General features: G+C 41.2%; 1 protein-coding gene across 1 annotated transcript in view; it reads right to left on the bottom strand.

The window, feature by feature from the left end:
* ppp1r14c (protein phosphatase 1, regulatory (inhibitor) subunit 14C) overlaps positions 1-11515 on the bottom strand; it is a 64063-nt gene extending 52548 nt beyond the window's left edge. Inside the window, exon 1 of the mRNA XM_014206254.2 lies at positions 11155-11515. Coding sequence (XP_014061729.2) covers positions 11155-11388 — 234 coding nt within the window. The 5' untranslated portion in view covers positions 11389-11515. The remainder of the gene's footprint in view (positions 1-11154) is intronic.
* Between the last annotated feature and the right edge of the window lie 2499 nt (positions 11516-14014).

Below are 14014 nucleotides of genomic sequence, written 5' to 3'. Positions count from 1 at the left end.
GATTGTAAAGGTGAGTTTTGCAGATTGTAAAGGTGTGCTTGGCAGATTGTAAAGGTGTGCTTGGCAGATTGTAAAGGTGTGCTTGGCAGATTGTAAAGGTGTGCTTGGCAGATTGTAAAGGTGAGTTTAGCAGATTGTAAAGGTGAGTTTAGCAGATTGTAAAGGTGTGCTTGGCAGATTGTAAAGGTGAGTTCAGCAGATTGTAAAGGTGTGCTTGGCAGATTGTAAAGGTGAGTTTAGCAGATTGTAAAGGTGAGTTTAGCAGATTGGAAAGGTGTGCTTGGCAGATTGTAAAGGTGAGTTTAGCAGGTTGTAAAGGTGCGCTTGGCAGATTGTAAAGGTGAGTTCAGCAGATTGTAAATGTGTGCTTGGCAGATTGTAAAATTGAGTTTAGCAGATTGTAAAGGTGCGTTTAGCAGATTGTAAAGGTTAGTTTAGTAGATTGTAATGGTGAGTTTAGCAGATTGTAAAGGCTAGTTTAGCAGATTGTAAAGGTGTGCTTGGCAGATTGTAAAGGTGTGCTTGGCAGATTGTAAAGGTGTGCTTGGCAGATTGTAAAGGTGAGTTTAGCAGGTTGTAAAGGTGTTTGGCAGATTGTAAAGGTGAGTTCAGCAGATTGTAAAGGTGAGTTTAGCAGATTGTAAAGGTGAGTTTAGCAGATTGGAAAGGTGTGCTTGGCAGATTGTAAAGGTGAATTTAGCAGGTTGTAAAGGTGTGCTTGGCAGATTGTAAAGGTGAGTTTAGCAGATTGTAAAGGTGAGTTTAGCAGATTGTAAAGGTGCGTTTAGGAGATTGTAAAGGTGCGCTTGGCAGATTGTAAAGGTGAGTTCAGCATATTGTAAAGGTGTGCTTGGCAGATTGTAAAATTGAGTTTAGCAGATTGTAAAGGTGCGTTTAGCAGATTGTAAATGTTAGTTTAGTAGATTGTAACGGTGAGTTTACCAGATTGTAAAGGCTAGTTTAGCAGATTGTAAAGGTGTGCTTGGCAGATTGTAAAGGTGTGCTTGGCAGATTGTAAAGGTGTGCTTGGCAGATTGTAAAGGTGAGTTTAGCAGATTGTAAAGGTGAGTTTAGCAGATTGTAAAGGTGAGTTTTGCAGATTGTAAAGGTGAGTTTAGCAGATTGTAAATGTGAGTTTAGCAGATTGTAAAGGTGAGTTTAGCAGATTGTAAAGGTGAGCTTGGCAGATTGTAAAGGTGTGCTTGGCAGATTGTAAAGGTGTGCTTGGCAGATTGTAAAGGTGAGTTTAGCAGATTGTAAAGGTGAGTTTAGGAGATTGTAAAGGTGCGCTTGGCAGATTGTAAAGGTGAGTTCAGCAGATTGTAAAGGTGTGCTTGGCAGATTGTAAAATTGAGTTTAGCAGATTGTAAAGGTGCGTTTAGCAGATTGTAAAGGTGAGTTTAGTAGATTGTAACGGTGAGTTTAGCAGATTGTAAAGGCTAGTTTAGCAGATTGTAAAGGTGTGCTTGGCAGATTGTAAAGGTGTGCTTGGCAGATTGTAACGGTGTGCTTGGCAGATTGTAAAGGTGAGTTTAGCAGATTGTAAAGGTGAGTTTAGCAGATTGTAAAGGTGAGTTTTGCAGATTGTAAAGGTGTGCTTGGCAGATTGTAAAGGTGTGCTTGGCAGATTGTAAAGGTGTGCTTGGCAGATTGTAAAGGTGAGTTTAGCAGATTGTAAAGGTGAGTTTAGCAGATTGTAAAGGTGAGTTCAGCAGATTGTAAAGGTGTGCTTGGCAGATTGTAAATGTGAGTTTAGCAGATTGTAAAGGTGAGTTTAGCAGATTGGAAAGGTGTGCTTGGCAGATTGTAAAGGTGAATTTAGCAGGTTGTAAAGGTGTGCTTGGCAGATTGTAAAGGTGAGTTTAGCAGATTGTAAAGGTGAGTTTAGCAGATTGTAAAGGTGCGTTTAGGAGATTGTAAAGGTGCGCTTGGCAGATTGTAAAGGTGAGTTCAGCATATTGTAAAGGTGTGCTTGGCAGATTGTAAAATTGAGTTTAGCAGATTGTAAAGGTGCGTTTAGCAGATTGTAAAGGTTAGTTTAGTAGATTGTAACGGTGAGTTTACCAGATTGTAAAGGCTAGTTTAGCAGATTGTAAAGGTGTGCTTGGCAGATTGTAAAGGTGAGTTCAGCAGATTGTAAAGGTGTGCTTGGCAGATTGTAAAATTGAGTTTAGCAGATTGTAAAGGTGCGTTTAGCAGATTGTAAAGGTTAGTTTAGTAGATTGTAATGGTGAGTTTAGCAGATTGTAAAGGCTAGTTTAGCTGATTGTAAAGGTGTGCTTGGCAGATTGTAAAGGTGTGCTTACCAGATTGTAAAGGTGTGCTTGGCAGATTGTAAAGGTGAGTTTAGCAGGTTGTAAAGGTGTGCTTGGCAGATTGTAAAGGTGAGTTCAGCAGATTGTAAAGGTGTGCTTGGCAGATTGTAAAATTGAGTTTAGCAGATTGTAAAGGTGCGTTTAGCAGATTGTAAAGGTGAGTTTAGTAGATTGTAAAGGTGAGTTTAGCAGAATGTAAAGGTGTGCTTGGCAGATTGTAAAGGTGTGTTTAGCAGATTGTAAAGGTGTGCTTGGCAGATTGTAAAGGTGTGCTTGGCAGATTGTAAAGGTGTGCTTGGCAGATTGTAAAGGTGAGTTTAGCAGATTGAAAAGGTGAGTTTAGCAGATTGTAAAGGTGAGTTTAGCAGATTGTAAAGGTGAGTTTAGCAGATTGTAAAGGTGAGTTTAGCAGAATGTAAAGGTGTGCTTGGCAGATTGTAAAGGTGTGTTTAGCAGATTGTAAAGGTGTGCTTGGCAGATTGTAAAGGTGTGCTTGGCAGATTGTAAAGGTGTGCTTGGCAGATTGTAAAGGTGTGTTTAGCAGATTGTAAAGGTGTGCTTGGCAGATTGTAAAGGTGTGCTTGGCAGATTGTAAAGGTGTGTTTAGCAGATTGTAAAGGTGAGTTTAGCAGATTGTAAAGGTGAGTTTAGCAGATTGTAAAGGTGAGTTTAGTAGATTGTAAAGGTGAGTTTAGCAGATTGTAAAGGTGAGTTTAGCAGATTGTAAAGGTGTGCTTGGCAGATTGTAAAGGTGTGCTTGGCAGATTGTAAAGGTGTGCTTGGCAGATTGTAAAGGTGAGTTTAGCAGATTGTAAAGGTGAGTTTAGCAGATTGTAAAGGTGAGTTTAGCAGATTGTAAAGGTGTGCTTGGCAGATTGTAAAGGTGAGTTTAGCAGGTTGTAAAGGTGTGCTTGGCAGATTGTAAAGGTGAGTTTAGCAGATTGTAAAGGTGAGTTTAGCTGATTGTAAAGGTGCGTTTAGGAGATTGTAAAGGTGCGCTTGGCAGATTGTAAAGGTGAGTTCAGCAGATTGTAAAGGTGTGCTTGGCAGATTGTAAAATTGAGTTTAGCAGATTGTAAAGGTGCGTTTAGCAGATTGTAAAGGTTAGTTTAGTAGATTGTAATGGTGAGTTTAGCAGATTGTAAAGGCTAGTTTAGCAGATTGTAAAGGTGTGCTTGGCAGATTGTAAAGGTGTGCTTGGCAGATTGTAAAGGTGTGCTTGGCAGATTGTAAAGGTGAGTTTAGCAGATTGTAAAGGTGAGTTTAGCAGATTGTAAAGGTGAGTTTAGCAGATTGAAAAGGTGAGTTTAGCAGATTGTAAAGGTGAGTTTAGCAGATTGTAAAGGTGAGTTTAGCAGATTGTAAAGGTGAGTTTAGCTGAATGTAAAGGTGTGCTTGGCAGATTGTAAAGGTGTGTTTAGCAGATTGTAAAGGTGTGCTTGGCAGATTGTAAAGGTGTGCTTGGCAGATTGTAAAGGTGTGCTTGGCAGATTGTAAAGGTGAGTTTAGCAGATTGTAAAGGTGAGTTTAGCAGATTGGAAAGGTGTGCTTGGCAGATTGTAAAGGTGAATTTAGCAGGTTGTAAAGGTGTGCTTGGCAGATTGTAAAGGTGAGTTTAGCAGATTGTAAAGGTGAGTTTAGCAGATTGTAAAGGTGCGTTTAGGAGATTGTAAAGGTGCGCTTGGCAGATTGTAAAGGTGAGTTCAGCATATTGTAAAGGTGTGCTTGGCAGATTGTAAAATTGAGTTTAGCAGATTGTAAAGGTGCGTTTAGCAGATTGTAAATGTTAGTTTAGTAGATTGTAACGGTGAGTTTACCAGATTGTAAAGGCTAGTTTAGCAGATTGTAAAGGTGTGCTTGGCAGATTGTAAAGGTGTGCTTGGCAGATTGTAAAGGTGTGCTTGGCAGATTGTAAAAGGTGAGTTTAGCAGATTGTAAAGGTGAGTTTAGCAGATTGTAAAGGTGAGTTTTGCAGATTGTAAAGGTGTGCTTGGCAGATTGTAAAGGTGTGCTTGGCAGATTGTAAAGGTGTGCTTGGCAGATTGTAAAGGTGTGCTTGGCAGATTGTAAAGGTGAGTTTAGCAGATTGTAAAGGTGAGTTTAGCAGATTGTAAAGGTGTGCTTGGCAGATTGTAAAGGTGAGTTCAGCAGATTGTAAAGGTGTGCTTGGCAGATTGTAAAGGTGAGTTTAGCAGATTGTAAAGGTGAGTTTAGCAGATTGGAAAGGTGTGCTTGGCAGATTGTAAAGGTGAGTTTAGCAGGTTGTAAAGGTGCGCTTGGCAGATTGTAAAGGTGAGTTCAGCAGATTGTAAATGTGTGCTTGGCAGATTGTAAAATTGAGTTTAGCAGATTGTAAAGGTGCGTTTAGCAGATTGTAAAGGTTAGTTTAGTAGATTGTAATGGTGAGTTTAGCAGATTGTAAAGGCTAGTTTAGCAGATTGTAAAGGTGTGCTTGGCAGATTGTAAAGGTGTGCTTGGCAGATTGTAAAGGTGTGCTTGGCAGATTGTAAAGGTGAGTTTAGCAGGTTGTAAAGGTGTTTGGCAGATTGTAAAGGTGAGTTCAGCAGATTGTAAAGGTGTGCTTGGCAGATTGTAAAATTGAGTTTAGCAGATTGTAAAGGTGCGTTTAGCAGATTGTAAAGGTGAGTTTAGTAGATTGTAAAGGTGAGTTTAGCAGAATGTAAAGGTGTGCTTGGCAGATTGTAAAGGTGTGTTTAGCAGATTGTAAAGGTGTGCTTGGCAGATTGTAAAGGTGTGCTTGGCAGATTGTAAAGGTGTGCTTGGCAGATTGTAAAGGTGAGTTTAGCAGATTGAAAAGGTGAGTTTAGCAGATTGTAAAGGTGAGTTTAGCAGATTGTAAAGGTGAGTTTAGCAGATTGTAAAGGTGAGTTTAGCAGAATGTAAAGGTGTGCTTGGCAGATTGTAAAGGTGTGTTTAGCAGATTGTAAAGGTGTGCTTGGCAGATTGTAAAGGTGTCCTTGGCAGATTGTAAAGGTGTGCTTGGCAGATTGTAAAGGTGTGTTTAGCAGATTGTAAAGGTGTGCTTGGCAGATTGTAAAGGTGTGCTTGGCAGATTGTAAAGGTGTGTTTAGCAGATTGTAAAGGTGAGTTTAGCAGATTGTAAAGGTGAGTTTAGCAGATTGTAAAGGTGAGTTTAGTAGATTGTAAAGGTGAGTTTAGCAGATTGTAAAGGTGAGTTTAGCAGATTGTAAAGGTGTGCTTGGCAGATTGTAAAGGTGTGCTTGGCAGATTGTAAAGGTGTGCTTGGCAGATTGTAAAGGTGAGTTTAGCAGATTGTAAAGGTGAGTTTAGCAGATTGTAAAGGTGAGTTTAGCAGATTGTAAAGGTGTGCTTGGCAGATTGTAAAGGTGAGTTTAGCAGGTTGTAAAGGTGTGCTTGGCAGATTGTAAAGGTGAGTTTAGCAGATTGTAAAGGTGAGTTTAGCTGATTGTAAAGGTGCGTTTAGGAGATTGTAAAGGTGCGCTTGGCAGATTGTAAAGGTGAGTTCAGCAGATTGTAAAGGTGTGCTTGGCAGATTGTAAAATTGAGTTTAGCAGATTGTAATGGTGCGTTTAGCAGATTGTAAAGGTTAGTTTAGTAGATTGTAATGGTGAGTTTAGCAGATTGTAAAGGCTAGTTTAGCAGATTGTAAAGGTGTGCTTGGCAGATTGTAAAGGTGTGCTTGGCAGATTGTAAAGGTGTGCTTGGCAGATTGTAAAGGTGAGTTTAGCAGGTTGTAAAGGTGTGCTTGGCAGATTGTAAAGGTGAGTTTAGCAGATTGTAAAGGTGAGTTTAGCAGATTGTAAAGGTGAGTTTAGCAGATTGAAAAGGTGAGTTTAGCAGATTGTAAAGGTGAGTTTAGCAGATTGTAAAGGTGAGTTTAGCAGATTGTAAAGGTGAGTTTAGCAGAATGTAAAGGTGTGCTTGGCAGATTGTAAAGGTGTGTTTAGCAGATTGTAAAGGTGTGCTTGGCAGATTGTAAAGGTGTGCTTGGCAGATTGTAAAGGTGTGCTTGGCAGATTGTAAAGGTGAGTTTAGCAGATTGTAAAGGTGAGTTTAGGAGATTGTAAAGGTGCGCTTGGCAGATTGTAAAGGTGAGTTCAGCAGATTGTAAAGGTGTGCTTGGCAGATTGTAAAATTGAGTTTAGCAGATTGTAAAGGTGCGTTTAGCAGATTGTAAAGGTGAGTTTAGTAGATTGTAACGGTGAGTTTAGCAGATTGTAAAGGCTAGTTTAGCAGATTGTAAAGGTGTGCTTGGCAGATTGTAAAGGTGTGCTTGGCAGATTGTAAAGGTGTGCTTGGCAGATTGTAAAGGTGAGTTTAGCAGATTGTAAAGGTGAGTTTAGCAGATTGTAAAGGTGAGTTTAGCAGATTGTAAAGGTGTGCTTGGCAGATTGTAAAGGTGTGCTTGGCAGATTGTAAAGGTGTGCTTGGCAGATTGTAAAGGTGTGCTTGGCAGATTGTAAAGGTGAGTTTAGCAGATTGTAAAGGTGAGTTTAGCAGATTGTAAAGGTGTGCTTGGCAGATTGTAAAGGTGAGTTCAGCAGATTGTAAAGGTGTGCTTGGCAGATTGTAAAGGTGAGTTTAGCAGATTGTAAAGGTGAGTTCAGCAGATTGTAAAGGTGTGCTTGGCAGATTGTAAAATTGAGTTTAGCAGATTGTAAAGGTGCGTTTAGCAGATTGTAAAGGTGAGTTTAGTAGATTGTAACGGTGAGTTTAGCAGATTGTAAAGGCTAGTTTAACAGATTGTAAAGGTGTGCTTGGCAGATTGTAAAGGTGTGCTTGGCAGATTGTAAAGGTGTCCTTGGCAGATTGTAAAGGTGAGTTTAGCAGGTTGTAAAGGTGTGCTTGGCAGATTGTAAAGGTGAGTTTAGCATATTGTAAAGGTGAGTTTAGCAGATTGTAAATGTGAGTTTAGCAGATTGTAAAGGTGAGTTTAGCAGATTGTAAAGGTGTGCTTGGCAGATTGTAAAGGTGTGCTTGGCAGATTGTAAAGGTGTGCTTGGCAGATTGTAAAGGTGAGTTTAGCAGATTGTAAAGGTGAGTTTAGGAGATTGTAAAGGTGCGCTTGGCAGATTGTAAAGGTGAGTTCAGCAGATTGTAAAGGTGTGCTTGGCAGATTGTAAAATTGAGTTTAGCAGATTGTAAAGGTGCGTTTAGCAGATTGTAAAGGTGAGTTTAGTAGATTGTAACGGTGAGTTTAGCAGATTGTAAAGGCTAGTTTAGCAGATTGTAAAGGTGTGCTTGGCAGATTGTAAAGGTGTGCTTGGCAGATTGTAAAGGTGAGTTTAGCAGATTGTAAAGGTGAGTTTAGCAGATTGTAAAGGTGAGTTTTGCAGATTGTGAAGGTGTGCTTGGCAGATTGTAAAGGTGTGCTTGGCAGATTGTAAAGGTGTGCTTGGCAGATTGTAAAGGTGAGTTTAGCAGATTGTAAAGGTGAGTTTAGCAGATTGTAAAGGTGTGCTTGGCAGATTGTAAAGGTGAGTTCAGCAGATTGTAAAGGTGTGCTTGGCAGATTGTAAAGGTGAGTTTAGCAGATTGTAAAGGTGAGTTTAGCAGATTGGAAAGGTGTGCTTGGCAGATTGTAAAGGTGAGTTTAGCAGGTTGTAAAGGTGTGCTTGGCAGATTGTAAAGGTGAGTTTAGCAGATTGTAAAGGTGAGTTTAGCAGATTGTAAAGGTGCGTTTAGTAGATTGTAAAGGTGCGCTTGGCAGATTGTAAAGGTGAGTTCAGCAGATTGTAAAGGTGTGCTTGGCAGATTGTAAAATTGAGTTTAGCAGATTGTAAAGGTGCGTTTAGCAGATTGTAAAGGTTAGTTTAGTAGATTGTAACGGTGAGTTTAGCAGATTGTAAAGGCTAGTTTAGCAGATTGTAAAGGTGTGCTTGGCAGATTGTAAAGGTGTGCTTGGCAGATTGTAAAGGTGTGCTTGGCAGATTGTAAAGGTGAGTTTAGCAGGTTGTAAAGGTGTGCTTGGCAGATTGTAAAGGTGAGTTTAGCAGATTGTAAAGGTGAGTTTAGCAGATTGTAAAGGTGAGTTTAGGATATTGTAAAGGTGCGCTTGGCAGATTGTAAAGGTGAGTTCAGCAGATTGTAAAGGTGTGCTTGGCAGATTGTAAAATTGAGTTTAGCAGATTGTAAAGGTGCGCTTAGCAGATTGTAAAGGTGAGTTTAGTAGATTGTAACGGTGAGTTTAGCAGATTGTAAAGGCTAGTTTAGCAGATTGTAAAGGTGTGCTTGGCAGATTGTAAAGGTGTGCTTGGCAGATTGTAAAGGTGTGCTTGGCAGATTGTAAAGGTGAGTTTAGCAGATTGTAAAGGTGAGTTTAGCAGATTGTAAAGGTGAGTTTAGCAGATTGTAAAGGTGAGTTTAGCAGATTGTAAAGGTGTGCTTGGCAGATTGTAAAGGTGTGCTTGGCAGATTGTAAAGGTGTGCTTGGCAGATTGTAAAGGTGTGCTTGGCAGATTGTAAAGGTGAGTTTAGCAGATTGTAAAGGTGAGTTTAGCAGATTGTAAAGGTGTGCTTGGCAGATTGTAAAGGTGAGTTCGGCAGATTGTAAAGGTGTGCTTGGCAGATTGTAAAGGTGAGTTTAGCAGATTGTAAAGGTGAGTTTAGCAGATTGTAAAGGTGTGCTTGGCAGATTGTAAAGGTGAGTTCAGCAGATTGTAAAGGTGTGCTTGGCAGATTGTAAAGGTGAGTTTAGCAGATTGTAAAGGTGAGTTTAGCAGATTGTAAAGGTGTGCTTGGCAGATTGTAAAGGTGAGTTTAGCAGGTTGTAAAGGTGTGCTTGGCAGATTGTAAAGGTGAGTTTAGCAGATTGTAAAGGTGAGTTTAGCAGATTGTAAAGGTGAGTTTAGCAGATTGTAAAGGTGTGCTTAGCAGGTTGTAAAGGTGAGTTTAGCAGGTTGTAAAGGTGATGGTAGGACCTACTAGGCTACAAACGGAGTCTGAGGCGTTAAGCTGTGTGTTGTCTTTCATGACCTCAGTCATTCATCTGTTCTGCTCCACCCTCACTGCGCTGCTGCCTTCCCCAGGGAGAGACACTGCAGCCTGGGGGGGAGTGGGGACAATAGACCAGGGAGAGCAAGGGAGCTGAATAATCCACCCAAAGCGCCCATAAAAACAGTCCCCGGGTAACTGCATACATGGAGTGTATCTGAAAGTGGGCGGGTCAACAGAAGTGGGCGGGCCAACAGAAGAAGTGGGCGGGTCAACAGAAGTGTAACATTTTATCTAAGCTTAACCTCATTCTCCTAACCTGCCTTGTTAATTATCCTAACCTGCTACACATTTCAGCTAATCCTAACACTTTTTCCTAACCTTAACCTCATTCTCCTAACCTGCTATATTAATTATCGTAACCTGCTACACATTTTAGCTAATCCTAACACCTTTTCCTAACCTTAACCTCATTCTCCTAACCTGCCACATTAAATATCCTAGTGCTACATTAATCCTCCTAACCTGCTACGTAAACGTTAAGCTGACCCATGGTGCACCGGGCTATGAGCGGTCTAACCACAATAGGGCGTTCATTTTACACCTATAGCTGTTGATTCACCCACTTCTTTAAAAAATGCCCACTTTCAAACACGCTGCGAGTACGCAGTTAGCCGTACTTGGATAAAAAGCCCGTTGTGAGTGGGATACCTGTATCTTCAGGTTAGACACTATTGATCCCGCGTCATTTAAAGGCCTCGCTATGATAAAGCACATACTAACCAGCCATCTAGAACCTAAAATGGTTCTTCGGCTGTCCCCATAGGATAACCCTTTATGGTTCCAGGTAGAACTCTTTATGGTTCCAGGTAGAACCCTTTTTGATTCCAGGTAGAACCCTTTTTGATTCCAGGTAGAACTCTTTATGGTTCCAGGTAGAACCCTTTTTTGGTTCCAGGTAGAACCCTTTGTGATTCCAGGTAGAACTCTTTATGGTTCCAGGTAGAACCGTTTTTGGTTCCAGGTAGAACTCTTTATGGTTCCAGGTAGAACCCTTTTTGATTCCAGGTAGAACCCTTTTTGATTCCAGGTAGAACTCTTTATGGTTCCAGGTAGAACCCTTTTTTGGTTCCAGGTAAAACCCTTTGTGATTCCAGGTAGAACTCTTTATGGTTCCAGGTAGAACCGTTTTTGGTTCCAGGTAGAACTCTTTATGGTTCCAGGTAGAACTCTTTATGGTTCCAGGTAGAACCCTTTTTGATTCCAGGTAGAACTCTTTATGGTTCCAGGTAGAACCCTTTTTTGGTTCCAGGTAGAACTTTTTATGGTTCCAGGTAGAACCCTTTTTGGTTCCTGGTAGAACCCTTTTCGTTTCCAGGTAGAACCCTTTTTGGTTCCAGGTAGGATCCTTTTCGGTTCCAGGTAGAACCCTTTTTGGTTCCAGGTAGAACCGTTTTTGGTTCCAGGTAGAACCCTTTTTGGTTCCAGGTAGAACTCTTTCGAGTTCCAAAAGGGGCGCAACTTTGGTTTTAGAAGTGGGGGGAGGGGAGGGGCATAAAATGCAATTTTAGAGTGTGGGGGGGGGACTTGTCCCCCCGTCCCCAGTGAAAGTTGCGCCCATGAGTAAAACCGTTTCCAAAGAGAATTCTACCTGGAACCAAAACAAGGTTATCCTATGGGGGGACAGCCGAAGAGCCCTTTTGTACCCACTGGAGTGGAGACTAGACTATCGTGCGCGTTTAGGTTTATTTACTGCTACTGCCTACAGAAATATTATGCAGCAGAATGGTAGAATATAAAGTAGCCACCTATCACCAATAATACACTGTAGCGTACAGTCAGAGGAATCAATGAAGTATATTACACCACCAGCCAGGTCAGGGAAAAGCCCTTCTCTCCTCACCTCACAGTCGTACAGATCGCTCAGTTGTTCAATAATCCACTCCTCCAGGATCAGTCTCTTCCGCAGCTCCTTCCTGTCGTATTTCACCGTCACTTTCCCCTGCTTCCTCTGGACCGGGTCGTCCCGCGGCATGGGTCCGGACCCAGCGCATCCTACCCCGGCCAGCGGCTGGAAGAACACCCGGCCGGCGGCCGCGGGCAACGGGGCGCTCGTCTCGGTGCTGGCGGCTGACATTGCAGTGTTTTGTATGTGTGTGTATGTGTGTGTGTGCTACTGTACTGCCTGGCTAAGAAATGAACACCGTTTTTAAAAACACCTGCTACTAACAAGTACAGCGCGCTGAGAGGAGAGCAGAGATGATAATGCGTGATAACGTAGAGTCCAGCATAATACCGATGATGGATTTACCCATTAGGCAACACTTCATTTTATTAAGGGGTCCTTATTACAGTGTAATTCATTGTAATAATACATAGTTACACTGGATTGACAACATATAACTGGTGGTAAATGCAGTCTGTAATTACAGAGGTGTACTAATGAATGATAAAATAAATGATTAAAGTTTCAGATAGCATACACATATTCCAAAACAACATTTTTTTTTCTCCAGCCTACACATTTCAACCTGCACAAATCATGTGACGTGACAAGCGTTAACCCATTTTTAAAACGAACCACCTCATTAAAACGAACCACCTCACATACTGTATTTCCCTCATTAAAATGCAAATCATTTTATAAAAACATTTGACATGCGTTTTTCTGGATTTTTGTTGTTGTTGTTATTCTGTCTCTCACTGTTCAAATAAACCTACCTTTAAAATTATAGACTGATCATTTCTTTGTCAGTGGGGCAAACGTACAAAATCAGCAGGGGATCAAATACTTTTTTCCCCTCCCTGGACCTCTGCAATAAAGGGTTCTGGATTATAATGCCCAGGCACAATGGCAAAAACGAGTTCACAATGCCTATACATTGTTAAATGAATACATGGTGCATCTTAGCTAGCAAGCTAGACAAGCAGTCATCATCATGAATCAAGTCGACAATCTACTGGCAAATCCTTTTTAAAATTCTTGTCATATGATAAAACACATACTACATTGCCATCTAGAACCTAAAATGGTTCTTCGGCTGTCCTCATAGGTTAACCCTTTTTTGGTTCCAGGTAGAACTCTTTTTTGGTTCCAGGTAGAACTCTTTTTTGGTTCCAGGTAGAACTCTTTTTGGTTCCATGTAGAACTCTTTTTGGTTCCAGGTAGAACCCTTTATGGTTCCAGGTAGAACCCTTTTTGGTTCCAGGTAGAACTCTTTTGAGTTCCAGGTAGAACCCTTTATGGTTCCAGGTAGAACCCTTTTTGGTTCCAGGTAGAACTCTTTTTGGTTCCAGGTAGAACCCTTTATGGTTCCAGGTAGAACCCTTTTTGGTTCCAGGTAGAACTCTTTTTGGTTCCAGGTAGAACTCTTTTGAGTTCCAGGTAGAACTCTTTTTGGTTCCAGGTAGAACTCTTTTTGGTTCCAGGTAGAACTCTTTTGAGTTCCAGGTAGAACTATTTTTGGTTCCAGGTAGAACTCTTTTTGGTTCCAGGTAGAACCCTTTATGGTTCCAGGTAGAACCCTTTTTGGTTCCAGGTAGAACTCTTTTTGGTTCCAGGTAGAACTCTTTATGGTTCCAGGTAGAACCCTTTTTGGTTCCAGGTAGAACTCTTTTTGGTTCCAGGTAGAACTCTTGTCATATGAAGAGAAATTATATATAAAACGTATCGTTGCTCATTGGCCATTAACATTACGCAAATTCAACAATGAGTGGTTTGGATGTAATCTGTGGCTAACTGCAAGCGTTGCAAAGCAATCACTAGCCTGCTTTTCAGTGTTGTGGGTGTGTGGTCCCAAATCTGGGTTTAAGGGTCTCTTTTTCCAACCTTAAAAGGATAAACATTCACATTCACATTCAACACCATGGGCCAGAAAAAGGTTGAATACATTGGTCATGCTGTCAATCCAGCATGACTTCTGCCGCATTCAAAACAACTGGAAACTGGTAAATCTCAGACTTCAGTGAGTTCAGGACAACTGAGAACTCTGGGGGGGAAACATGTTTTGAACGGTCATCCAAGTCGGGGACTCGGGCCTCTTTCTAGAGCTCCGACCTGAAGATCACCGACGTTATGAGTCAACTTTTCTTTTTTTTCCCCCGAGTTCCCAGTTGCCTTGAAAGCAGCATAAATCCAGAGAATTCCAGACTTTGATGACAAAATTTGGCCACAAGAAGGACCGCCGCGCCACATTCCTGCTTAAAGAGAGCAAAGCACAAGAAGCTGAGTCCAAATATGTCTTGTATGTTGCTGCATAATGATGTACTATGCCAGGGAGATATGTATACTGTAGCTAAGAAAGTGTATGTTTTGTAGTAAGCTGTTAGTAGCCCATGTGCCTCACCCTAATAATTTGGTCCCTTCCCCCCTTCTTAACTTACCCTACTGTTCTGACTTGGTGGTGCACATGTAGCCTATAACCTGTTTTAGAGAAATGTCATCATTGAATATTGTAAGAGCTTTCATTGTCAGCGTATATATGCCCCCTTTATGTATCCTATGGTTCTGACTTGGTGTACAGGGACAATACTGTAAGAACAGCCCATGTTCTGTGCTATATCTACAGACAGCTATATTGGTCCTCTAATACAGGACTAGTAAAGGCCCAGTGCACTATTTTAGTGATTTTAATTCATTATTTTAATTTAAAAACATTTAGCAGCACCCACAGCTCCCCCACTACCCGCGGCTATGCACTTTTGGATGTTGCAATTAGTTATCTATCCCAGGAATTAAGGCATCGTGTCGAGATCTACCCATT

Source organism: Salmo salar, chromosome ssa06, assembly GCF_905237065.1.
Source record: "Salmo salar chromosome ssa06, Ssal_v3.1, whole genome shotgun sequence".
Taxonomy (NCBI): Eukaryota; Metazoa; Chordata; class Actinopteri; order Salmoniformes; family Salmonidae; genus Salmo; species Salmo salar.
This window is presented reverse-complemented; position numbering and strand designations above follow the sequence as displayed.